At 36.0% G+C, this 26,253-nt stretch overlaps 1 protein-coding gene and 2 long non-coding RNA genes across 3 annotated transcripts; 2 read left to right on the top strand and 1 right to left on the bottom strand.

Moving 5' to 3' along the window:
• Window positions 1-1,275: 1,275 nt before the first annotated feature.
• Window positions 1,276-4,209, top strand: LOC127834670 (uncharacterized). The gene is made up of 3 exons (XM_052360693.1): window positions 1,276-1,688; window positions 2,552-2,710; window positions 3,410-4,209. Exons 1-3 carry the CDS (start codon window positions 1,319-1,321, stop codon window positions 3,868-3,870), a joined length of 990 nt encoding a protein of 329 aa, XP_052216653.1. The 5' UTR covers window positions 1,276-1,318; the 3' UTR covers window positions 3,871-4,209.
• Window positions 4,210-15,017: 10,808 nt separating this feature from the next.
• Window positions 15,018-18,236, bottom strand: LOC127834672 (uncharacterized). The gene is made up of 2 exons (XR_008028044.1): window positions 17,957-18,236; window positions 15,018-15,276 (listed from the first exon to the last, which is right to left on the bottom strand). It is a non-coding gene; the product is annotated as an uncharacterized LOC127834672 (long non-coding RNA).
• A 923-nt stretch (window positions 18,237-19,159) lies between these two features.
• LOC127834671 (uncharacterized) lies at window positions 19,160-22,166 on the top strand. The gene is made up of 3 exons (XR_008028043.1): window positions 19,160-19,322; window positions 20,039-20,208; window positions 21,508-22,166. It is a non-coding gene; the product is annotated as an uncharacterized LOC127834671 (long non-coding RNA).
• The last annotated feature ends 4,087 nt before the right edge of the window (window positions 22,167-26,253 follow it).

Consider the following 26,253-nt stretch of genomic DNA (forward strand, 5'->3'; position numbering starts at 1 on the left):
CTGAGAAGGAATAAGCTTAGATGTAACAGCGATGAAACTGGATTATAAAGTCAAAACACTTGTTGTATGTGTATATATATCGGATCCGTATTATTTGTATGACCCCCGGTCTATACACAGTCTATAACTAAAACTTCCCTGAGAAATCGTCGAATGATATGTTGTGCGAAAAAATCGTTTTTATAAGATTTGTCTAATTGTCTAAGAATAAACACACCACGCGCGATCAACAATCTGATAAAATTATGATAAACATGCAAACAATTTCTTATAGCTTAATGATATAATTCTTTAATTAAATGTCCGTGTTTGGGTGGAATTTCCTAGGAAACAAATACTGAAATTGGCGTCACCGTCTACTGTTACTGAATGAATGGCTTTCGTCATTCAAGTATTGTTGACTGGCATGAGTCATTGTTAACAGAAGGGTGCTAGTAATCCTTGTTGAAACTGTTTGTATGTATTATGTCCGCGATATTGTTCTAGAACAACAGTTTGTGCGTAAGTCACTGCTAATAAAAAATCGAAGACACATCTGCCGCCCCTTTAGTGTGGATGACTTAGTACTATCTTGTCACAGACCTTACATTAGGTTACGACTGCGTTTCGTGATAAGAAAAACGCATGTGAGCGTTTTAATACCCATATTAACGATATGAAAGACAAACAAATAATGACACTAAAATGGCGCCTATTAAATTTCTTAAAATGACCGAAAATGCTTATCTTTTTTAAAAAATAAATTGATTTGTAATGCACCCCCACACTCTCTCCATCCCACACACGCGCTGTTTAATAAGAAGGTCCTTGTAAAGTCATCTTGGTAAAACGTGACACTTAGACTTGTTAAGGCGTTGGCTCGGTCCGGTCTTGGTATAACGCGACAGTCCGACTTGTTAAGACATTGGCTCGGTCCGGTCTTGGTATAACGCGACAGTCCGACTTGTTAAGACATTGGCTCGGTCCGGTCTTGGTATAACGCGACAGTCCGACTTGTTAAGACATTGGCTCGGTCCGGTCTTGGTATAACGCGACAGTCCGACTTGTTAAGACATTGGCTCGGTCCGGTCTTGGTATAACGCGACAGTCCGACTTGTTAAGACATTGGCTCGGTCCGGTCTTGGTATGACGCGACAGTCCGACTTGTTAAGACATTGGCTCGGTCCGGTCTTGGTATAACGCGTCAGTCTGACTTGTTAAGACATTGGCTCGGTCCGGTCTTGGTCTTGGCCACGGGTTCAACTTAAAAAACATCTATATGGAGGACTTCTTTGAGCACAACGTTTTCCCTTTCCGCTACGAGCGATTCGTGACGGCCATGTCCAAGTTTTCCTCCTTAGAAAATTTAAACATTAATAACCGATACATAAACGGCGTCATGCTGCGAAACATGGCAAACAAATTGAACCACTGCTTGAAAAATCTTTCTCTCGTCATCGAGGGCGACGTGCGAGGTATCGAAATTCCGGCTGACGTTTGGACGGAGTTCGGGGAGAGGTGCCCCGGGGCGGAAGTCAGCATATATCTCTGCACGACGGTCGTTCGCGGTAATGACCTGCGAACGACGTTTGTCCGAGGTATTCCGATTGGAAACGTGTACCTGACGTCATGGTCAAGAGTGGACGAGACGGAGTCAAGACTGGCCGCGCTGCTTCGACATCTTGGAAATCTTTACCACAACTCTATGAGTAAGAAAAAAGCAATGTGGAGTCGAAATAAGTCATAAGTCGTAAAATAATTCTAAAACCTAAATAAAAATAGTGTTTTAATTTTCCAAAAAAACAACAGGTATATTCTTGTTATGCAAAAATAGTTCAAGTATTGTTCGAAAGGCAAAGTCCGTAAACTGAAATAACCGAAAATCATGTTAAATGTTTATTTATGTCCTTTATATATTGTCCTGTATTGTATATTTAATATACATTCCCTTGTTGTATATGTGTGTAGTATCATTTGACTCACCCTTACTCCGCTCAGAAGCAGACTGAAAATGGCTACATGCAAAACCAGCATAAAACCAGAACAGACTAAGAGTGACTCGCAGTCTGTTCTGGCTTTATGCTATTTGCTGCCCATCAGTATTTTAGGGATGGAAATGAAGATTATAACAATTTGAATCAAGTTAGAAAAGTTATTACTTGGTTTAGATTTTCTTAAAGACTCCAAAAGCGTCAAAATGCGTCAAAATGCGTCATCAGAGCGGGAAAGGGTTTAATAAAAGACTCTCAGACGGTGACACAAAATTCTCTCCATGCAATATTTTTGTCGTGTTCTAGAAAACTGGGCATAATGCATGTGCGTAACATGTCGTTCTAGATTAGCCTGTGCATTCTGCACAGGCTAATCAGGGACGACACTTTCCGCTTTAATGGTGTTTTTCGTTTAAAGGAAGTCCCTTTTTACCGAAAATCTAGTTTAAGCGGAAAGTGTCGTTCCTGATTAGCTTGTGCGGACTGCACAGGCTAATCTGGGACGACACTTAACGCTCTTGCATTATGCCCAGTTTTCTCAGAACAAGACACATTTTATCAAACAATCTCATTGACTTCAGACAGTTTCGCGATGTTCTTTGAGCAGCATGAGCGCATCGACGCGGGTCTCCTCTTCCTGCTCCGTCGGTGTCGGCACCTGGAGGACCTCTGTGTGCAGGCGCGCCTGTCCGCCGACACCGTCATTGAGATCATGAAGTTGCAGCATCAGAACCGTCTAGGTGAGCAGAGATTAAGGTTTGATTTTACCATGCGCGCTTTGTATGCTTTCCTACGGTGTGCTTGTTTTCTAATGGTTTGTATGCTTTCCTATGGTCATAGGGAAATAACGGTGATTTAAAACTGTTTAATCCACTATTTAAAAAGTGAAAAAAAATAAGGTTGATTTTCATAAGTAATGTTACATCGAAATAATGATACAATTTTGACGGGATCATGCTCGCGGAAGTTTTAAGTTTTAAGCTAAAAATTAAACAGACGTTGGAAAACGAACCTATACTTTAATTATTTGTTATACGAACAAACATAGATATGCTCTGTACGTGAAAAGTTCATACTCAATGGACGTTTACGCACACACGACGTCATGATAAGTATCAGAAGTACCATCGACCTCATCTTCAATATTATCATAATTATTCTCATCAGCCGAATCCTGATTAGTCGAGCCTCGTTTTGGGAAAATGGAGCTTAATGCATGTGCGTAACGTTTCGTCCCACTGGCTAATCCAAGACGACACTTTCCGCCTTTATGGTTTATTTCGTTTAAATGAAGTCTCTTCTTAGCGAACATCTAGTTAAGGTGGAAAGTGTTGACCTAGATTAGTCTTTGCGGTCTGCACTAGCTTATATGGGACGACACTTTGCGCACATGCATTAAGCCCATTTTTCCCAGAACGTAACTCAGTTTACCTTTGAAGCCCTGAAGTCCATCAACCTGACGGTGCCCGGCCTGACATCCGACGACTGGCGGCGCATTGACGCCGAAAAAGAGCGCCTACTGACCGCCGTCCCCGACTTCATCTACGTCGGCCCCACCGAGTTCGGCTCCAGCACGAGCGGCAGCAGCACGGACAGCAACGATGACGTAAACGAAGACGTAGACGACGTTGGCGATGACGTCATTATCGATGATGATGACGCAGTTTTCCTGATCAACCCGAATAACTTGGATGTAGAGGTAGAGCTGGAGAGAGACGATGATGCTGATAATGAGGAGGAAGGTCTGGGGTTCATCTTGCCGCCTCGTGACATGAATAACAATGATGATGACAACAATGCGTTGGAGAAGTGGCGTCCAGGAGCAGGCTTACGCTTTTTTCACGGACAACGATGGTATATGAGCCGCGTTCTTGAAACTAGGCTAAACGCATGTGCGTAAAATAACGTCCCAGATTAGCATGTTCTGTCCGAACATGCTAATCAGGGGCGACAATTTCCGCCTCAAAAGGATTTCCGGTTAGAGAAACTTCCTTTAACCGAGAAATTTAATAAATGCTCAAAGTGTCGTCCCTGATTGGCTTGTTCGGACTGCACATGCTTATTATGGACGACACTTAGCGCACATGCATGAAGCTTGGACGACACTTAACGCACATGCATGAAGCCTGGACGACACTTAGCGCACATGCATTAAGCCCCGTTTTTCCAGAACGATGTTCATATGTATACAATTATACAGTTGATGTGTAGTTATTGTTAAATGGCATTTATGGGCTGCCTTTACACAAACGTCCATGGGCTTAAATCAAGCTAAGGAATACATAATACCAATTGCTTCTATTGTTGTTTTTTTTTTGAGAAAACAACACGACCATTTAGTGGAGTCTTATTCGGATATTTACGGAATATGATTTAAGCATTTGTTGTTTTAAAGGACTTTAACGATGACGTACTTGCCATTTGTAGGAGACCGATCCATGAAAGCAGTACTTAATAGTTTTGACTCACTCATGTCTCGAACACGCAGTACTTAATAGTTTTGACTCACTCAAGTCTAGTTATCAGACATTAGTCTAGTTAAGCTTCCATTCTTAAGCCTCGCTTTCATTCATTTGTCTAGTTAATTTTAAATTATTGAGTCCTGTTTCCATTAGTTAACTTTCCATGCTTAAGTCTCGTCCCAATAAATTAGCCTAGTTAAGTACTGATTCTTAAGTCTAACAACCGTTTTCAGAGGACTGGTCTAGCGGTGTGATAGTTTGCGTCACATTAATCCATTTATGCCTAGCGTCTAGAAAAAATGACTTGGCAAACAGCGAAGACCCAAATTAGACGCCGCGATGCGGCGTCTCATTAGGGTCTGCGCTGTTTGCTTAAAGGAATTTCTGTAAGAAATATTCTAAATATAGAAACAAATATATCAGACATCCCTAATTTTGGAAATAAATTGATCCAATTTAAAAGTATGGGAGAGTTCACTCGGCATAAATGGGTTAAGTTTCATAACTCTTCTGAATAGAAGCAAAACTAACGAAGCACGTATGTGCATCACGTGTTTTAAGCAATAAAGTTTACAAATATAAGTGGTATGAAATTGTTATACATTCAAAAACATAATTATATCAATTAAACTGGAGTCGAAGAACGAAACACAGTGATTATCCATGCAACGAGTCATATTTTGTTATTGCATTCTATTAAATAAATTTAATTATAAAATGACTTAAGCTCCAGGAGTGAAATAACGTAATGCTCAATTGTGTTTATTACACGGGTGTTATTTCACTAGTTATATAACTATGCAAATTAGCCGAATCACTTAAAAGATATTCAGACGCGCTGTCAAAATACGCGCTGTCAAAATAATCAAAACAAACATTGCCTCATTTGACATATCTGTCAACGACAAGGTGCAGATTGGTGGCCAAGGATATGGAATCGTAACAAAAATTGTTTTCCGCGGGTTCGCCACACTCTCCATGGTTAAAATTATTGACAGTGACTTTGAGGTAGAGCTAGAACGGGAACGATTGACCGTTTTTCCGAAAGCTGGGACGAACGTTGACACGAACGCTGACACGGATCGGATGCCGAGACAAGGGCCCAGCAGGTTTCATATCGTTTCTGACTTAGATGTTGAGAATTTCAATCATCAACAGACCAACAAAAACACTTTATCGAAAACTGTAAATGACCTAAAGATATTGAAAGCATTTTTTGCGGAACCCGAAATAAATGAATTCCGCGAAATTCACGAAATCCCCGAAGTAGAATTTTCATTATTAATTTTAATTACTTTGCCGATTTTTAGTCAGTGTAAAAATACAGAATGGCGACGATTATGAGCCGTCTGTAATAAGAGGAATAGTGTCCAGCTTTGATCGTCAGTTACTGAGAAAGGGTTATGGCCAAACAATATCGCAGGGTCCTGCTTTTAAGAAGGTCATTGAAACTTTAGCCATGAAACAACGTCGACTGAAAAGGAGCGGTTAAGGCAATCACCCTAAAAAGAGTGATCCACTGTCTGATGACGACATAAATCAATCATGGGCTTCGAAGCAGCTCGACAGCTCGGTGTATCTACCCCTGATACAATTCTTCAGACTTTATGGTTGTATAACACCATACATTTTGGTTTGCGAAGCTGTCAAGAACATCGTGATATGTGTTGGTACACACAATGACCGCATTGCTGTTTCGTTATAGATATTGACCTTTCCTCTATATGGCACGGAGGGGAATACATGTGTGTTTTAAAGCATTTTGTTGGTCATGTTATAAATAGAATCTTGCATGGTGGTTCAATCCCCCATATGCCCCTTGGTGTTATAAATAAGTCATCAACCACAAAGTGCGAAGTAAGCTGATTAAGAATTTATAATATTTGTTCAATGCACTTGTTTCTTTTATTACCCAAAATGCGGGATTCTTTTTTAATAAAAAAATACTATCATGATGATATCGTATTCATGAAGACCATGGCCTAGTATCACAAACATACTTAAGTCAATATTTTGACTCAACTTTGAGATTTTGCTCAACTTTTGAGATGAGTGTAAACAGCTTGCTCAAGTTGGTGATCAAAAAACGTTTTTAAGTACTGAGTCAGACTCATCTCTGGGTTTGAGCAAAAATAATTGAGCAAGCGTTCGACCTGTCTCAAGTTATAAAGCAGTACTCAAACATGGCCGCTTTTGTTGAACGCATTCAACGTTTACGAGGACGTTAGCCGATTTAACGCGTTTTTGAGGACAGCAGCAACCCTTAAGAAAAAGTAAGCGATATATATCGATTTCACCCGGAAACTATTTATTTATTTCATTGTTGGATTGCTGATTTATGAATTGGACGCACCGACTCGTCGTTCATTGCCGATGCAATATTTGCTGTCAGTTTTGATAGTAAATAGGGCAAAGAAACCTTTGTTTTACAGGGTCCATTATAATTGCTAAATTGCATTGATTTTCAAATGGCAAATACGTAGAATTTAACCCCAAACGTATAGAGTAGTTCCCCTTTGTTAACATAGCATTTGACAACACATGCCTTGGTTTTAGCAAAACTTTTTAACGATGAATGTTTTAATACTACATGTATATAAATACAATCTTACAATAATAAGTAAGTTTTATCTAAAATTCTGGTGTTTCTTAATATATTATTTATGTTTACTCATTCTATTACTGCAAACGTGTATTAGGGGACCATGCCTAAATGGGGGTCGCTGTGAGAACACTTTTGGCTCCTTCCGGTGCGTGTGTGCCGAGGGATGGACGAGCTCGATCTGCGACAAAGGTACGTAGGGATCGAATGGTCTTTGTCGGCTCAGGTACTTCTTAAACGTAACCCGGGTAGTCTTAGGAACACTACAATTTAAGCATATCTTCTGTACCCAGGGTACATTGTAGTGTCCCCTAGAACACTCATTCTCATCTGTTGTACACAGGGGACCGGTCCAGCCTGGCGCGCACTCACACACAAACCCGCCCACAGTGTTCTTGCACGTGGCCCCGTGACTGCACGGGTTGTTGGAGCATTCGTCAGTGTCTGAAACATGGGCATAATTTAACCCTAGCGTATAGAAAAAAGGCCTTGGCTGCATGTAGTCAATATAAATTGCCGCCTTAAGAGTCTTTTGATGATTTTTTCTTTGGCAGACTCTTGGCGTCAATAGTCCACTCTATCTTTTTAATAGCGAGAGTTTTCCTTCTTTGTCTATATTGATGCGCAAGGAATTTGGTGCGCAACATTCAAGCCCCGATATCAGACAGTTAATATCAACGGATTGCAATAATATTTACATACCTGTGTAGATAATTCATTTCTCAATAATGTTCCGTAAGAATTATGTAATGACTCTTTCAATTTTGCACGCCTGACCAATTTAAATCAACACACTACTCACATTTTCAATTCCAATCGCTGTGCCCGCTGTATACGGCAGGTAGATTTTAATCGATAACGCAGCCTATTACACCGTATGCCTTCTTCTGATTGGTTGATATTTAAATATTTCATAACATGGCGAGAGGTCAGTGATTGTATTGCGATTTAAGCAGAAATTTAACTGAAACAAATTATGCCTTTTAACTTCAATTCGACGCTATTTGAGGTAAAAATGGACTAATTAACTAAAACTTTATGAGTTGGTTATGTTCTTTTGCAATTCTAAGCATATTGATATAATAGTATTGTATTTAATTTTCGTTATGGTTTTTGCAGACCGGAGTTTCAGCGTTCAGATTTATTCTGAACGCGAATTATTTCAGCTATGGCTGCATGATGCGGCGTCTCATCAGGGTCTGCGCTGATTGCTTTAAGGAATTTCTGTAAGAAATATTCTAAATAAAAAAATAAATACACTATACATCCCTAATTTTGGAAATAAATTGATCCAATTTAGAAGGATGGGACAGTCCACTGGGCATAAATGGGTTAAGCTCTCTCGTCTGCACCTGGGTAGAAGCAGTATTAATGTGTCTTTAAGGGAGATCTAAAGAACGCTCCCACAGTGTGGAACCCATGACCTCCAGAACACTAAGCAAACAACATACCTCAAAAGCCACCGCAAAGGTGGGCAGAGTTCAGAGATGATACTTGTCTGTTTACCACTTAGCTGTATTACTACTATATATTTAATAATTGTATTTTAATATTTTATGTCCTTGCATGCGGCCCGGTGACTACATGTGTTGTTGAAGCAGTTGTCTGTGTTTGAAACATGGTCATAATTCAGAGATAATACTCGTCCATTTACCACTAAGTTCTATTATTACTATGTATTCAACCATTTTATGTTTAGGTTTAGTTCAGAGATGATACCAGACTGCTTAACACTCAGTTCTATTATTCCAATATATTTAATAATTTTATGTTTAGATTGAATTTTCGTGCACAATCATGGTCCCATGACAACACGGATTGTTGCAGCATTCATCCATATCTGAAACATGGGAATAATTCAGGGACCATACTTAACGGTTCATCACTAAGTTCTATAATTCTGATATATTTAATCATTTAATGTTTATAGTTGTGTTTGATTCTAAAAGTTGTTTAATCTAAACCTATTAATTTAAGCCTATTTGGATCAAAAGCTTTATTGAAAAGATTATTGAAAAACTCTTGAGAACATTTCATGGGTAGAACCAGTACTTGGTTTCTTTTTGGAAGATCTAAAGAACTGGCTCAAACTCATGACCTCCCAGTTGCTAGACAGACCCCATATCCATTGCAACCTCTTAAAGATGGGCATAATATAGAGATGATACCAGACTGTTCACCAATTAGTTCTTATATTCCTATATATTTAATACTTTTATGTTTATATTTTATGTTCTCGCTTGCGGCCCCATGACTACACTGATTGTTGAAGCATTGTAATGGTTGCGCAATGCAACAGAAGTTACCAGCGCATGCCCAATTACATCCGTGGGAATGGCCAAGCTCTAGCTGGGAGCGGATACACGTAGATCTCGCGGGCCCGTTTCTAGGACGAATGTTCTAAGTCATGGTTGATGCTCACTCTAAGTGGCCTGAGGTCATTGAAATGAATACAACGAACACAGAAAGAACAATTCAAGTCATGCGAACCGTATTTGCAAGATATGGGTTACCGAAACAAATTGTTTCTGACAATGGAAGTACGTTTACATCTGAAAGCTTCCAACTGTTTATGAAAAGAAACGGAATTCTCCATATAAGGACTGCGGTCGCTAAGCCATCCACAAATGGTCTTGTGGAGCGCTTCAATGCTTCTTTCAATTCTAGCATTCGCGCAATGAACAGTGAAAACGGAAGTTTTCAAGTGGTCTTAAAAAATACTATATAAAATCTCACAATTTACTTTACGAAACAAACACACGGGATATGGGAAATTATGTGTTCATTCTGAAGCTTAACTTGCCGCTTTGCGTGCCATCTATGTGTTTCATTATTGGATCTAACAATAGACTTAATAAGCCCACAACTTAACAAATAATACTATTTTCTTCCGACTTCTTTGTAAACGACTAAACCATTGAATTTGAATCAGTCTTTAACAATATCTTGTTGCTGCATTTGTCCTTCAATCGTTACTAAAATACCAATTGTGTTAATTAAACTGACCAACTATTTTATTACATAAAGCGCAATTTCACACTGATGCAGTTGCTTTATACATCGAAAGTGCAAATAAAAAAGACTAGCGTATGTATTGTATGCAAATGAAGATTAATCATGATAAATTATCTTCGTTTTTACATGTAAAAATATCTATCCAACGAATGTTAAGCGAATATTTAATTTAAACTTTATTACAACTTTAAACATGAAACTCGATAGTCAACTCTGTATAGACATGAGAGCGCTGAAGATTTAAGTATGATGTTTAAGTTTTACATTTTTACCCACTGAAAAACGCTGCTCTAAACAGGTTCAATATTCAAGGACATCAGTGTTTGAATTGCTAAAATGTATGATCGGGAATATTTTCCTGTATTTTTAAAATCGCACCATCCTTTCATTTTCTTTCTCAAGACCGCACTCATATTTATTGAATATGTTTGAATGTATAATACATTTTACAAATACTCATTTTATTATGCTTTTTTTATTATTTTAATTTATTCTAATATTACATGTCAACTTAAACAACTGTATGTATTTTTAATTTTTACAATAGTAACCATGGCGACCACAAAGTTGTGATCATTGCCATGCAACTAACACTTAAAAATAAATGATTCCTGAATGTATTGTCATTTAATAGGTTTTAAGATAGCCATGTGTAAACTAATTGTACGATTAAATGAATATTAAACAAATCTGAGAAAATTATGTTTGTCTATGTATATACTTAATTAAATGGGATCCGTTTTAATTCTTTAAAGATGTGTATAATACTTTAATTACAATTAAATCTGAATTGCTAAGAGATTTAAAAATGCAATTTGTTATAACATTGCTTTTTGTGTTTGTTTTTTTACAAGGTTTAAACATAATATTTAATGTTCACGTCTTTTAAATACATTATTTTATTTTCACCTCTTTCAAATAAATGATGTTGTGTATAGATCTTGGTTTCCATGGTTACAGTACAATTAAACATTGACATTCTTTGTAAACAATCACTGATGATTTTTGGAAAATATAATGGTGCAGTTTGTAAGACATATTTTGTAGTGTCATTTAATTTGTTAAAATTTGCTAGTTGTAGGTAATCTTATCCGATCCAAATGTACTGCAAACGAATTTAGCGCAAATAACCACAAGAGTCTATATCTATTGAGATAGACATTATGACTTTGTATCTGCATTAGGTATGGAAGAATGGTTTTTTTTAATATATCATTTATCAAACAAACAACAGTTAAAAAGTGCATTTCATACCCAAAATTTCAATAGTTTGAATTATTTAAGGTGTTTCCATGGTAACCAATAGACATTTTAAAATGTTTATAATGTTTTCTAATTCTTCAGAAGTATTAAGTATATCATATTATAACACCATATGTAACTGATTTATTCATGCACTTGTAGACGTATTATTAATGTATTAACATAATTTATTGACATGAAAATAAATCAAAAAATGTTTATTTTTTTTTGTGTTTTAATAGGCATTTCTAAATCAGCCCTTTTAACCTTAAATTGATTTTTTGTGTGCAAAAATCTTAATTTTACCGTGTGCACCATACATGGAGCTTTCTGAAAATGTAAATAAGTCAATTAAGTCCATGTACCCCGTTTTGACCCAACACTCAGAACAGTCCACATATGATTAAAAATGTTGAGTACTTTATTAATGTCATTTGCATCTCTAACGACGTATACATTTGATGAGCATGGCGAGTTAGTTCGTCTACTTATTTTGGTTACAAAATTCTCTCGTAAGTTAAAATTGTCGTTCGATCGTTTATGAAACTGTCCCCGGGTACGGAAAATATACTAACATGTACCTGGCCTATTTAGACTGTACCCGAGTTTTATTCCCGCCCAAAATCAGATGCTGTAAATCAGGCTACGGAATACGAAAACAATCTCTTTCAACAAACTCTGTCCCAACATGCATTTTTGAGTAGGAGTTTCACTAATATTGAGGCCCTTCTATAGAATATTGACATAAATACAAACATTATTAATTTGAAAAAAAATGCCGACAATGATCAATTAAGCTTTATAATTCCTGGGTATGTTTCAGTATATTTTTTGTACCCTGGGTACATTTAAGTATACTTAAATGTACCTGGGTTACATGTAAGTAGTACTCGAGCTCACAATGACCAATCGAACCTCATTTAGACCCTTACCTAGGCTAATACAACAAGATTTCGAATAGACATCCATGTTAGAGCTTTAATATTTAGAATAATCTTAAGTTGTATAAACAAAATTGGGTTAATGTCCATTACATTATATTTATTTTATCTCCAATTGTTATACACGGTTGAATAAAATTGTATTGATACTTTCAGATTTCCACAAGAACCAGCTTTTCTGCTTTTGAAGCAGGAATTTTACTGGAAATGTTGGCTGCCAAATGTAGTTGGAGCAGTAGACGGGAGTGTAATTCTAATTATAAAACCAGCTGAATCTGAAGAAGCTGATGTGTGAAGGAAAGGGTTTATTAACATTACTGAGCGGCTGTCATTGAGGCCAACATGAGGTACATGTAAATACAGTGTTATGATTCATCACCTTATAATAAAATTTGATAAGAAAGCTTAGAAATACCATAACTGATTGAACTAAGCGTAATGCTTATCATCGTTGACATAAAATAATGATTATTGTATGTACATGCACAAATAACATTAACTACCACAAACTGACACCATGAGCACTGTGTAATCAAGCTTCTTTTCGTTAATGTTTAAGCAAATGCAGCTATCAGTTATATCTTGAAAAATTGTCTTAAGTAACACATTAACTCTTCTTTATGGTTCATTGATGCTGTGTAAAGATGGCCTAGTGCTACATATGATGCTTCGGTGTTTGATAGCAGTGGCTTAAAGATCACGTGTTGCATTAATTCACAAAATAGATCAATTCACAGCAATATCTGAACATTTTATTTGAACTCTTAAATAAACATTTTGCTTGTCCTCTTTTTATGAAAGTAATTGTTCCAGTGTATTTAAATGGCATTGTGCATAAATGGCTAATACAGACACAAATAACGTGTTTCATAGGCTATTGACATTTTTTATAAATGAACATACAGTATAACTTTATATTGACACAAAATAAACCTCGGTGGAAACAGCACAATTTTGTCAATTAAAATGTAAAAAAAATGTTTTTTTTATTTTTTAAGGAGGGCAATTTTTTAAATTCTTAGTGCTATGTTAAAGAAAGACTTGTGATATTTTTTAGATGCCTGCATCGCACTGGTGGATGCCTGCCTTTCCAAGCCAAATGAGTGCTGTGAAACAGCGAATGCTGTGAAACAGCAAAAATTTGCATGCGCCTGCACAACCTGTGCTTGGAATTATTCATTCCGCTGATAGAGGTAGAAGTTTTGGACATGATGGATCCTGCGGTTACAAACAACACACCAGTAAAGAGAGCAGCAGTCAATAAGAGGCAGCAGCTGATCGAACTGTTTAGTTGAAAATGTCGTAAAGTGATAGTTATATATAGGATCTGGCACGAGTTGTCATATTATACCATATTTTATTAAACTCGTCCAGGAATTTTGTTAGTAAGCTCGCCTTTTATGAAATGACGAGTGTCAGATTTTTTTTATCACATGCTTTTAAATGAGCAAATTAAATAAATATTTACGCAAACATAATGATAAATCTCGAATGTTGTTTACATTTTGTGACGTCATTTGACGTAGCAACGTCATTTCAGCAAAATAACAAAATGCGATTGGTCAATCAAACAAAAACTTAGCCAATAAAAACGCTTAAAAAGTATATAACACATGTGTAAGATAAAAATATTTGTAATGGTTATATTACATGGGAAACAGGGTATGGCATGTGATAAAAATATTGAAAGTGATATATTGCCGTAATATTTTATATTATCCAAATAGGAAGAGATATATTACAAGCCAAATTATCAGTTTTTGCTTCCTCATGCTTTAGTTCAATTAAACATCCATTACTGGGATATAAGTTTGCGAAAGAAAGTGTAATTTAAAATATTTCATAATTATCCGAGCTGCAGAGCAGAAAAGATCTCCCTATTAACGCTTTTTCAAGTGATTTTTCTTTGCAAACTGACCATTGACTCTTATGGGTATTGGATATCAGTACTGAGAATTCTCAAAGTGACATTTACACGAAGGCTTTTAAATGTATGTTTACTTAATTATAGAGAGTGTTGAGTATATAAACATGGATATTATTGTCATATTAGAAGCTTGGTAAATAAACAAATATATTTGCCAAATGTTATAATTCATGTACTGAAAGACATCCTTGATATGATGCTTTGTTAAAGAATCAAGTCTTTAGTTACCCTAAAAACTATTTTTTATGTTAAAACTGTTATTTACCGGTGCAATTTGTTTCGTAATTTTATAAACATATTTATGATGATAACATTTACTTGTTTTTATGCCCCGATCGATCGGGGGTATATTGTTTTTGGCCTGTCTGTCATTCTGTCCCAAAACTTTAACCTTGGTTAAAGTTTGATAACTTTTGCAATATGAAGATAGCAACTTCATATTTGGCATGCATGTGTATCTCATGGAGGTTCACACTTTGAGTGGTGAAAAGTCACGGTCAAGGTCATCCTTTAAGGTCAAAGATCATTGTATTTTTCTTTCCTGAAACTTTAACCTTCGTTAAAGTTTGGTCATAACTTTTTGAATATTGACAATTGCAAATGGATATTTGGCATGCAGCTGCACATTTTGCGTGGTGAAAGGTCAAGGTCATCATTCACGGTCAAAAGTAAAAAATACAATCCAAGGGAAGTAATAACCTTTAAAAGGGAGATAATTTCTAAACCTGACAAATTATTATTTATATATTGACATTTTATTTCAAAGCGGCGCAATAGGAGGCATTGTTTTTCTAACAAACACATCTCTTGTTTTATAACAGTTGCAATTCCATGTGTATTCAATGAATAAAACATTAAGAACATTCATATTTATTAAGAGTTATTTATAATATTTAGAGAGTACAATATACACATCATGTCATATCAGTAAATACATATTAAGATTTCTGGAAATAATTGAACGTTGAAATATTTCTTTTTTTAAAGACACGAGTTGGGCACGAGTTCTTCATCCAAATTTTTGTTTATGTCCCGAAGAATGTCATTTCTGGTTCTGGACACATTAAGCATTTGTTCTGGGTTTATGTGAAGCTGTGTCTTCATGCTTGACATGTCACTGCAAGTAAATAAATTTAACAGTTTTAATTGTATTTATTCCAAAAAGATATGTATTAGACAAAACATACAGATATTTAATGTATCATGCATGTGTGGTTGTTGAAAATAACACAAACCATTAATAATAAGACTTCAATGCTTCGTGAGCTGGTTTTGGTTCTAATAGTTTTTGTATCATGAAATTTAACTAGCCCTACGAAATTAACATGTGCATGTGACTCTCATGCCATACATTCCAATTACGTCATTAAGTATATAAATGTTAAAAAAGAATTTAAAAGAAGAAACCGTCGGAGACGGGTGATGCTCCCCAAAGTTTTTTTTGTCACAATATTGCACTATATATTCAGATAAAAAGATAAGGCTTGAGGGGCATAACTTTGGACAAAATAATACGATGGATGGTTTAGCAACTTAAAAATTTCGAAGGGCCATAACTCTCTAAATAAATCATCTAACCAGAACCCACAAATAACATGCGCATCTCCTCAAGGTAGTTAAGCTTCCCATAAAGCTTCATTGATTTCCAGTCAGTAGTTGGGGAGAAATATCCCGGACAAGAATTGCACTATATGTACAGTTTATAGAAAATTTCAAAGGGCCATAACTCTGCGAAAAATCATCCGACCATAACCGGCTGAAAATATGCACATCTCCTGTTGGTAGTGAAGCTTCCCATAAAGTTTCATTGAATTCCCGTAATAAGTTGCTGAGAAATAGCTCGGACAAGAATTGCACTATATGTACAATGGAAAATTTCAAAGGGCCATAACTGTGAAAAATCATCCGACAAGAACCGGCTGATAATATGCACATCTCTTGGTAGTGAAGCTTCCCATAAAATTTCATTGAATTCCAGTCATTAGTTGCTGAGAAATCGCCCGGACCAGAATTGCACTACTAGTATATGTACAGTTAATGGAAAATTTCAAAGGGTCATAAGTCTGTGAAAAATCATCGGACCATAACTGGCTGATAATATGCACATCTCCTTTTGGTAGTGAAGCTTCCCATAAAGTTTCATTGAATTCCGGTCATTAGTTGCTGAGAAATAGCCTGGACAAGAATTGCACTTTATGTATAGTTAATGGAAAATTTCAAAGGGTCATAACTCTGTGAAGAAAAACCATCTGACTAGAACCCGCTGATAATATGCACATGTCCTCTTGGTAGTGAAGCTTCCCATAAAGTTTCATTGAATTCCGGTCATTAGTTGCTGAGAAATAGCCCGGACAAGAATTGCACTATATGTACAGTTAATGGAAAATTTCAAAGGGCCATAACTCTGTGAAAAATCATCCGACCAGAACCGGCTGATAATATGCACATCACCTCTTGGTAGTGAAGCTTCCCATAAAGTTTAATTGAATTCCGGTCATTAATTGCTGAGAAATAGCCCGGACAAAAATTGTGCACGAACGAACGGACACATGCACGGACAGACGAAGCGGCGACTATATGCTCCCCCAATTTTTTTGGGGGGGAGCATAACAAACACAGACACACAAGTTTACACCCTGGATAATTGATTATTTATGTTTAAACAACAAAGCAGCAATAATGTATCCCCATATTACAGATATCCACAAAACCCACAATTTAATATACCAGACATACTAATTAATAGTCATAGACTAAGCATATATATAAACATAGTGCCATTTTATCATCAAACACCCAAGTTCTGTACAGTTTTTAGCATTTTCAATCTTCTTTATGTGTTAAACAAGGCATGTGCCTGTTTAACGTGCTGATGGGTAGTAATTTTGCAAGGCAACTAGCCCAAACAGACTAATGCTTTAAAAACAAGAGCACCGCATAACGGTAGCCAACGCTCGGCTGCGGGTGCAGTATAAAATAAAGCGCATCGTAATGGTTTATTATTTTTTCAAACAGACAGAGTCTTTCGCTTTCAGAAAAATATCTGAACTCTAAAGGCATTTTCACTCTCGTAGACGAAAAAAAAAACCGACACTATTTCCCGTAAAAATGTTATAAATCAATCTCCTTTTGAAGAACGTCGCTTACATCTTTAACAAATAATAAATATTTGAGCTGAGTCGGAAAGTTGAGTCGATCTCAACTGAGATGAGTTTTGAGTTCGTTCGTGAGATCCCCGTCATACTCAATTCTCAGCTGAGTGGAAACTCAAATCTGATCTGCTGAGTTGAGTTTAAAACCTGAGAACGTTCGTGATACTAGGCCCATCTTTCTAAATACAGTCAATCTTGTATTAAGAGACCACTCAAGGGAGAAATCAAAAGTGGTCTCTTAATAAAACGGTCTTTGAATACAAAAGGCCATTCTGGAAGAATGCTTACCCTCAATTTTAATCTATATGAAGGATTATCTCTTTTATCCACAATGATTTTAACTTTTATAATAAAATGAATATAAACACAATACATAAACAATATTTTACTTATAATGTGTTTTATTTTTCACTTGTTATAATTTATCATTTATTATAAATCAATTGTGTGTACATATTTATTTGCAAAAACAACATAGACAAGGAAATATTTTTCCTAAGAACAAAGAATTTTGCTAAAAATGTGTAACAGTCTACATGTACATGTGTACAGCTAAAACTAGAAATAAAAGTCAGAAGCCAAAAGCTATGATATATTATCACATGTATTTCTCTTTCCGTTTCTATATTGCGCGTTTTTTTTCACCTGACACATTATTTTCCACGTCTTCAAGCACCTCGGCTTTACGCTTAAGAATGTTCTGAATTTGGGTTTTTCCGACTCCAATCTCGTCTGCGATTTTACGTGCACTTATACTCTTTGACAATTCCAAAACCCGAATTTTCTCGTTCAACGTTAACACTTTTTGTTTTGACATTTTAATTTCTGCATGTACGCTTAAGGAAATCTAACTCGATTATGATACATAATGAGCTGAAAAAATTAAAACACGTCAATTGAAAACAAACAATCAGACCTGGTTGGAAAATTTATTCAGTAAATAACAATGTGATTGGCTTACAAATATCTACTAATTAGCATTATTACAAATTGGTAATGTACGGATTTCGACAGATGTTGCCGATTAATAGTTTATTTTCCGCACTTCTCAGGAAATGTTTGTCACGTACAGTGCATTGTTTCTGCACCTGTTATCTATACTCGAGAAAAATCGGCATTGTCTCTTAACGATCCACATAGTAAACTATTTAAGCTGTAGACTGTGCGTAATACGTTCCCCTATTATTCAACTCAATAAATTAATACGCAGTCTACAACAATACCGGTCAGAACCGGTCAACGAGACAAAGCATAATCATAATGGTTGTGAAAACAAAGCAGAGGTGTAACAGTACATCTTATCGGCTTAGATAAACAATTAACACGGATTTGTCCCTGAAAGATCGATAGATTAACCACTTTAACCTCCTAGTGGTCGCTTAATACAAGATTCGGACATCAAAATACACACAAATCAGCGGTCGCTGGTCGCGTAAGACAAAAGTCGCTTAATACAATATCATTATATAGCGAAAAAGCTCCGTGGGATTTCAAAATGGTCGCATAAGACAAAGGTCGCTTAATACAAGTGGTCGCATCCACAAGATTGACTGTACAACTTTAGGCGATTTGTAAGGCCAAAAGAATGAACATACATATCATAACTACGACAATTTGCAAATCTGAAACATTTTTTTTAATTTTGTCAATTTACCAAAACGTGAAAAGGCCCCTTCAAACAGAACTTCTCATCAGATTGACGATTGGAAAAAAAAGTCACACATCTTCCGTGAAACATTGATTAAAACAACATTACGCAAATAGAGCTATACTCATTTATGATGATTACTGCACTTTCATACGCCTACTTGTGAACTTTCGGATATATCTGTTAAGGGCTCGTCGTCATCAATTGTCTGTTTGTGATTGAAAATCACGAGTGTCGGATGTAGCGATCGGCTTTAAAACAACTGGTTAGCCTATGCTTTCCGTCATATGTCAAACGACAGCGTTAAGTCACTGACAGCATAACTAGACGCGGATTTTCTGTTCTTTATAATTATATCTGCAGGTATTTAATTATGTTACGATTTTATTTATATTGCAATAATAATTATAAGCAGTAATGGTAATAGAAGTATTTGATGTAAAAGTAGTAGTAGTATTTTAAGCATTTTGTGTTGTTGTTTATTTCCATGTGGTTACATGGTTGGTATTATTATTTTTTGTTATCAATTATGTATCATGTAATTTTCAATACATCTTTATATGTAAGGTGTTGTTATTGAATTATAATTTCTTATAACGTGAGTCTGCTTTTAGAATAGAATGCAAAAGGTAACAAGTGTGTTGATTGTTTATCCAGGGCACGACGGCTAAGTAGTCCATTTAGAACCTGAATTAATATGTGGGAATATTGCTTTCTTCGAACATAAATGTCCGTGTATATTATTACATATTATATATTATAAACGAGTTTATATTTGCAAACGTTCGTTTTGTCAGTATTTAGTGGTCGATTGTCTGTTGTGTTGGAAATATTAGTATTTGTGATAATACAATATCGATGATATTAGTTTTGATTATTTTAGGCTGAAAATGATTGCACTATCCCAGTTTTAGAAACTTGAAAAATCTCTTAACACTAGTTTTGCATAATTGTGCAACTAGATTGTTTGAAGAGAGTAAATCTTTGGAAATATGACACTCAGGTTTGTTAGTGGTCATGCTAACAGAACATCACATCAGCGAAGCTTTCAATGACACGTTAACTTGTTGTATTTTTAGAAACAATGAAAATCACCATCGTTATTACGCTGGCCACGGCTCTCATGCTAGTGGACCTCAACATCTGCGCTGATGCCTGTCAGCCAAACTATTGGGCTGATGGATGTAGCGGTGTCGCCGACTTTAAGTTCACAGATGACTGTAACAAACACGATATATGCTACGCTTGTGTAAGTCTTAAATTGAACTTATTTTCATTACTCTTTATGCGGTTTTCAATTCAATCCTTGTTTTCAGTTTTAGTTTTTAGCATAACAAATATTGACCCCAATTTAGCCATTATGTTACATGTTGTTGTGTGTGGTGTTGTATAAATGCGTTATCCTGCATTGTTCGGCCTATTAGCAAATAAAGCTCCATTGTCTTTAAGTCATCTTTATTTATGATGATGAGCTAATTGAATCGAAGTTTTACGTTAAAAGAGGCACTTACTCATCCGTTGCAGTGGTAGACTTCATGGTAACAGATGTTACTGATAACACTTTCTGATTGTCTATGTCAACTTCATCATAACGATTTCATGCATGGATTAAAAGCTATATTGTTTTATATTTAAAATTATTTTGAAAGAGACATTTCCACGGATTTTGGCATGTATTGAAGTTTGTCATTAAATACTTTATATTGATAAATGTAAACATTTGAACTTAAAAGCTCATGTAAAAAAAAATAATTAAAGAAAGAAAAAAAGTAACCCTCAAGTGGGCTCGAAAAACTAACCCCTGGAGTAAACAAATATGGTTTGGCCACTTGGCCTTCCGAGATCATACTATGATTGTTGTATTTTATACTTTCTATATTCAACTCTCGTAATGTGCCAAAATATAACGCTTGAACGTTCAAACGTTCTATAATTTTTAGGTTTTTTAAGCGTCAACGGATGTATATAATTGATATATTTTAGAGCAGGGTAAATGTTTAGTATTACCGTTTCTTCACAAATATCATAACTACAAGGATAATTTGCAAATATGAAACAATTTTTTTTAATTGCGTAAATTTACCAAAACGTGAAAAGTTCCCTTCAAAATGATTATTTTAATCGTGCTTTTTACGGCACGTCCTCATGTAAACAGGGCACTTAGAATAGCTATATTGTTAAAAGTAAAGCGTTTATAACATTAAGAAACGGATCCTAAATTTCCAAGACAGTTAAAGGATCTCCACAGCTGTTGTTTAAAGCGAGTACATACGATTTTACTAAAAAAGTTAGAGATTTGTAAAATGCTAATTTGTACACAAACAGGATGAGAATTCAGACAGAATGGTAGATACAAATCAATGAAATTATAGTGTGTTTTTTAAAAAGCAAATAATTTTTGCGTTCAGTAGAAACCTTCTGCTCGAACAAAACGCATAAAAACCTTTGAGACATCCCCATTATTCTTTGCAGATTTGTTCATACGACACATAGACACAAAAGGTTGGTGACTAACAACATGCATGAACATTATTATTTTTCCCCGCAGGGCAACGCACTGGGTGTTTCACGCCTGAGCTGCGATGACCGTTGGTATGACAACATGATAAACACGTGCAACACCAAAGAGCACTGGTTCTGGCGACCCGGATGTAAGTTGATGGCTTGGATTTACTACCGATTGGATCGGGACTGGGCAGAGAAGTCTTATAGAGCTCCGTCCGTGGGGTTTTGCAAAGAAGCCTGGGTTCCCGCATGTGTGTGATGATAAAAAGTATATTGCGTGATGAAATAGGCTTCAAAGTTGATACTTAACAATATATTTATCTTGCACTTGTAGAACTTAATTTGTTCCATGACCATGTAATACTGAATTGTTTTATGCAAAAACATAATGTTTTTCATTACTATTCTGTCACATACTTATCTGATAGTAAACTTGATTTGTCTTGTTTTCATTAATTGTATAATAAAATAGTACTTAATAATACTGTGATAACAGACATTCTATGACCTGAAATCATTTAGAAATACGCCTAATATTACTCAATTTATTTGATAGCATACGTTAACAAATCATTGATTCTTATGTTGCTTCCTAGTTGCTTCTGTTATATTTTAAGCATGCTGCGTATTACTTTCCCATACTTGTACTATGATTATTAAAATGCCTTTGTATGACCGATCTTAATAAACATATAATAAACATGTCGTGTGCGAGTCAATTCGTCTGAAAATACGTGTTCTCTTCTTTCGTATTAATCACCTAGCCAAATACTACTGTCAGTGTATGAAAGAATACTTGATATTATATGTTTTTATAAAATCAACATTTTATTGTTTGGTCGTATCAACAATGTAATGCATCAACTTTATATATGGTTTACACCAGCACGTGATATTTCGATACTGCAAATGATAATACTAGCAATATCTTAAAAAAGGTGTTATGCGTTATATTGGTTAGTGTTGGTGAACTACATATCGTCGTAAAAACTCGTATCAATTTACAGCCATTTTTTATTTGTGTGTAAAGTGTGCATATCTGAGTTTAATGTCAACTTTGTATTTCCCCAATCTTAGACCAACACATCGATATTAACGCGGAAAATTAAACATCTATATTGATGAACTGTTAATGGGCCTTTAATCGAATGATGTTTACTTCCATGACTTTTTTAACGACCAAGTTATTCTAAGCCCGCTGCCGATATCGAAAAGTGTCCTCGTAGCTCGTATGTGTTGCAGATCCGGAACTTGTGCTTTCGTCTGTGTACGCCAGTCAAGCGTAAAACAAACAGTATTTGTAATTGTAATGTTATACAACTCGAAGTACGTTTATGTTTTCGTATGTTTATGTTTGATTATTTATTCATCCATGTTTTATGGAAAACAACTAAGATCGGATATTTAATGTTCTTAATAAGATGCAATTTCTAAACCGATACAAATGGTTGTTATCAATGAGATACTACGTCTTAAATTCACCATTTATTGATATTTGCAATATATGTTTAACACACCAAACGTATTCTTTCAGAAATGTTTTGTAAGTTTCGCTTCTAGTTCGTAAAATATATTCAAATGTGTCAAACTCCGTAAAGTAGGTTTATAGTTAAATTAACCATTATTATCAACAGATAATAATAAATGATAATGTATAACTATAATAAGGCAAATCTACTTAAACAGAAATGATGATATGATGAATAATCGAATGTGCGACAAATTACCATGTTCTGATATTAAGAGTAATTGTACATCACAATTGAAAACGTGCGCACATATTCGTGAACATTCTTTCATTCCTTTTTTTTTTCATTCCTGATCCCACGACATGTTCCTGTTTCCTGGTTTAAACCCCTTCGCATGCTCCCCTCGAGGATTATATGTTTGCCCTTCTTCCGTCAGCAAACTTCGATCTTGCGATAATTTAAAACAAATTAAAATCACTTTGGTAAAACCTTGTACACGTATACTTGAGTTCATGAGGATTATATACGACTTCATTTTACCACAGATGTACTTAGACATTTACTAAACATAGAACGAAACTGAATATGAGAAAATCTAAAAATATGCATGAGCGGTGTTATCATGGATTAGTTGTGATGCATTAGGCTACATGTTTCCGCTATGTCAAACTATATATCCCTCCATCTGTTCGTCGCCTCTCGTGTCGCATAAAAAAACTCGAAAATAACTTACGATAATTCTTATCGTAATTTGTAAGATGACAAGATTGTGAATGACCTTTTGTTGCGCCACGTGTTAAAGGTTACCAGAAAAAATGTTGGCATTCATTTTAGATAAAATGGTCTTAAAGTGATCACGTTGAGTGTTTGTGCGTTAATGTTTTTAATCCTCCATAAGACGCCTATCTGGACATTTAACTTTTTGGTTTACAGCAGCAACAATTTGGCCAATAACAAAACAAGTTGACAATTATCTACCAATAACCACCGTTTATATGAGATATCTTATATATAAAACACACCATATATGGAAAAAAATCACTGAACAACAAATTTCGCCATATTGTTCCTAAAACTTAACCTTGACTTTCCTCTTTCTTCGTTCTACGAAAACCAATTTTAGGTATGGCAGCAATTTTGTTTAATGCTTGGTAAAAATAAGTACGGGTCAAATGAATGTAATTGCACTGTTGGATGTCTCAGATTTTGCACGCATAGTATACATGATTCAAAAATACGTTAATCTCTTTCACCGAAGTGTGTCACAGCACTCCTCCCTAATTAACTATTTGACGAGAGTTGAGGCGAATTTCGAATAACAGATGCTATTTAAGCCATTTGTTTTTTATTGAAAGATATTTTTAACTTTGGTGTGATCTTGTGTTGTGAGTGTAAGTAAGAGAACCATGACGAAATCCCACCTTTTCAGTATGTTGACCCTATCCTAGCTTACATGCTTTCGGGAACGGGTATTGAACCCGAGCCGGCGAGATTAGAAGCGTATGTACCAACCATTAAGCTAACCGGACATCAATACTGACAGTGGTTCTAGGGCACCACCCCAAGATCATGTTGCTTCAATGGAAACACAAATTTACTTAAAACTTGTTGTGCGTTGAGAAATTCAATGTCTTTAATCACTTAATAAATTAACTGTATTATTATGATTATAAATATTTAAAAAAATTATATAACGTTCTAACAAAAACAAAGGCATGATACGATTTGTCGGCAAGAGAGACGGAAAAGTCTGAAAATAAATACTTGCTTTTAACGGATACTCTGCGCCAAAGTGCGCATAACGACTATACAACGCTTTTCCCCCACAATAATGGACAACCCTTTTCGTGATGGTGTTCTGCTTGTGGAGATCCCCCGAGCTGCTAGAGTGCCACACATCATACCTCGATATCGTCCACCCAAAGCTAACGGAGGTCAACCCGTCGCGCTGCGAGGAGCTAGGCAACGGAGGCGCTGGGTAAAAGCGACTGAATAAAAAAAACGTTCATCAGGTGCCCCTGTCAGACTGGCAGCATGACAACAGAACACGTGCTGGAGATGTCCCCACTTCACGACGCCCTCAGGCGTGAGATTTGGGTAAAAGTGATCACAATGCAAGGGGAAACTCAACAGTCTGGATAACCTGCAGCGCAAGACTCCTATTGCGAAGAGAGCCGGCGTGTCCATCGGAGTGATCAACTTATAGAATAATACAAGTTATCAAATATAAATCGCACACACCTAGTGCTATTGACATGAAACATCAACATAGATTCTAGAATGTCTATCAAAACTTCACTTGGGATTGAAGAAAGGGTCAAATTATGTTGATAGATATATTATAAATAAAGATTAATTGTACACACGAAATAAATCATTAATTAAATTGACTTTTTTGTAAACCTGTGACCAGGTCTATCTTATATCCATTTCTAGCCTGAGATTATGCAAGGGTCGGAGAAGTCGATAGCAAATTGTTTTGTCTCAATTACTTGAAAAAGAAATTTAACAATTGTGAATAAACTTCGTGCATGGAAACCTTTCATTCGGGATTATACATGGGGTGTGTATAATCATGGTCAAGATCACTTAAACTAAATAAAAAAGGTTTTGACATAATATATCGATAGTGTATCAATGAATCGAAATGAAATGCAAGCATATTATAAGAAAACTGCGTGTTTGATTGCATATTGGTACGATTGGGGCACGGTCAACAGTCAAGGTCAAAGAAACAAAAATGGTTCTTCTCAAAATATAGGTGCCTCAAGGGATTTAATAATACTGAATTACTTCATTGTTACAATAAATATCATGATTCGGTCTTTACAAGCCAATCAATTTGTTGAAACAAGGAACTCTGACAATAGAAAGAACAGTCAAGTTCGCTGTCCTCCGAAGACTGCTTTTGTTTGAAACAGAAAATGTTAATTGTAAATGTTTCTATCATTTAAGCGTATCTCAATCTTTTCAAAAGTGCCATGATACGATGGCGACATTGCGATAGTACGATGGCTTCAATGCGATAGTCATATCGTACTGTCGCCATTGTCTCAGCGCATTAAGACGCCAACGTCGATCGCATTCTCGCAATCGTATTGTCGCACTGTCGTCATCGTATTGTCGCATTGTCGCAATCGTACTATCGCGTTCTCGCATTGTCGCCATCGTACTTTCGCACTGTCGCCATCGTATCGTCGCACTGTCGCCATCGTATTGTCGCACTGTCGTCATCGCACTGTCACATCGTCGTCATCTTACTATCACGTCCTCGTGTCGTATTGTTGCCGTCGTACTATCGCGTTCTCGCATTCTCGCCC

This window comes from Dreissena polymorpha, chromosome 6 (genome assembly GCF_020536995.1).
Source record: "Dreissena polymorpha isolate Duluth1 chromosome 6, UMN_Dpol_1.0, whole genome shotgun sequence".
Taxonomy (NCBI): Eukaryota; Metazoa; Mollusca; class Bivalvia; order Myida; family Dreissenidae; genus Dreissena; species Dreissena polymorpha.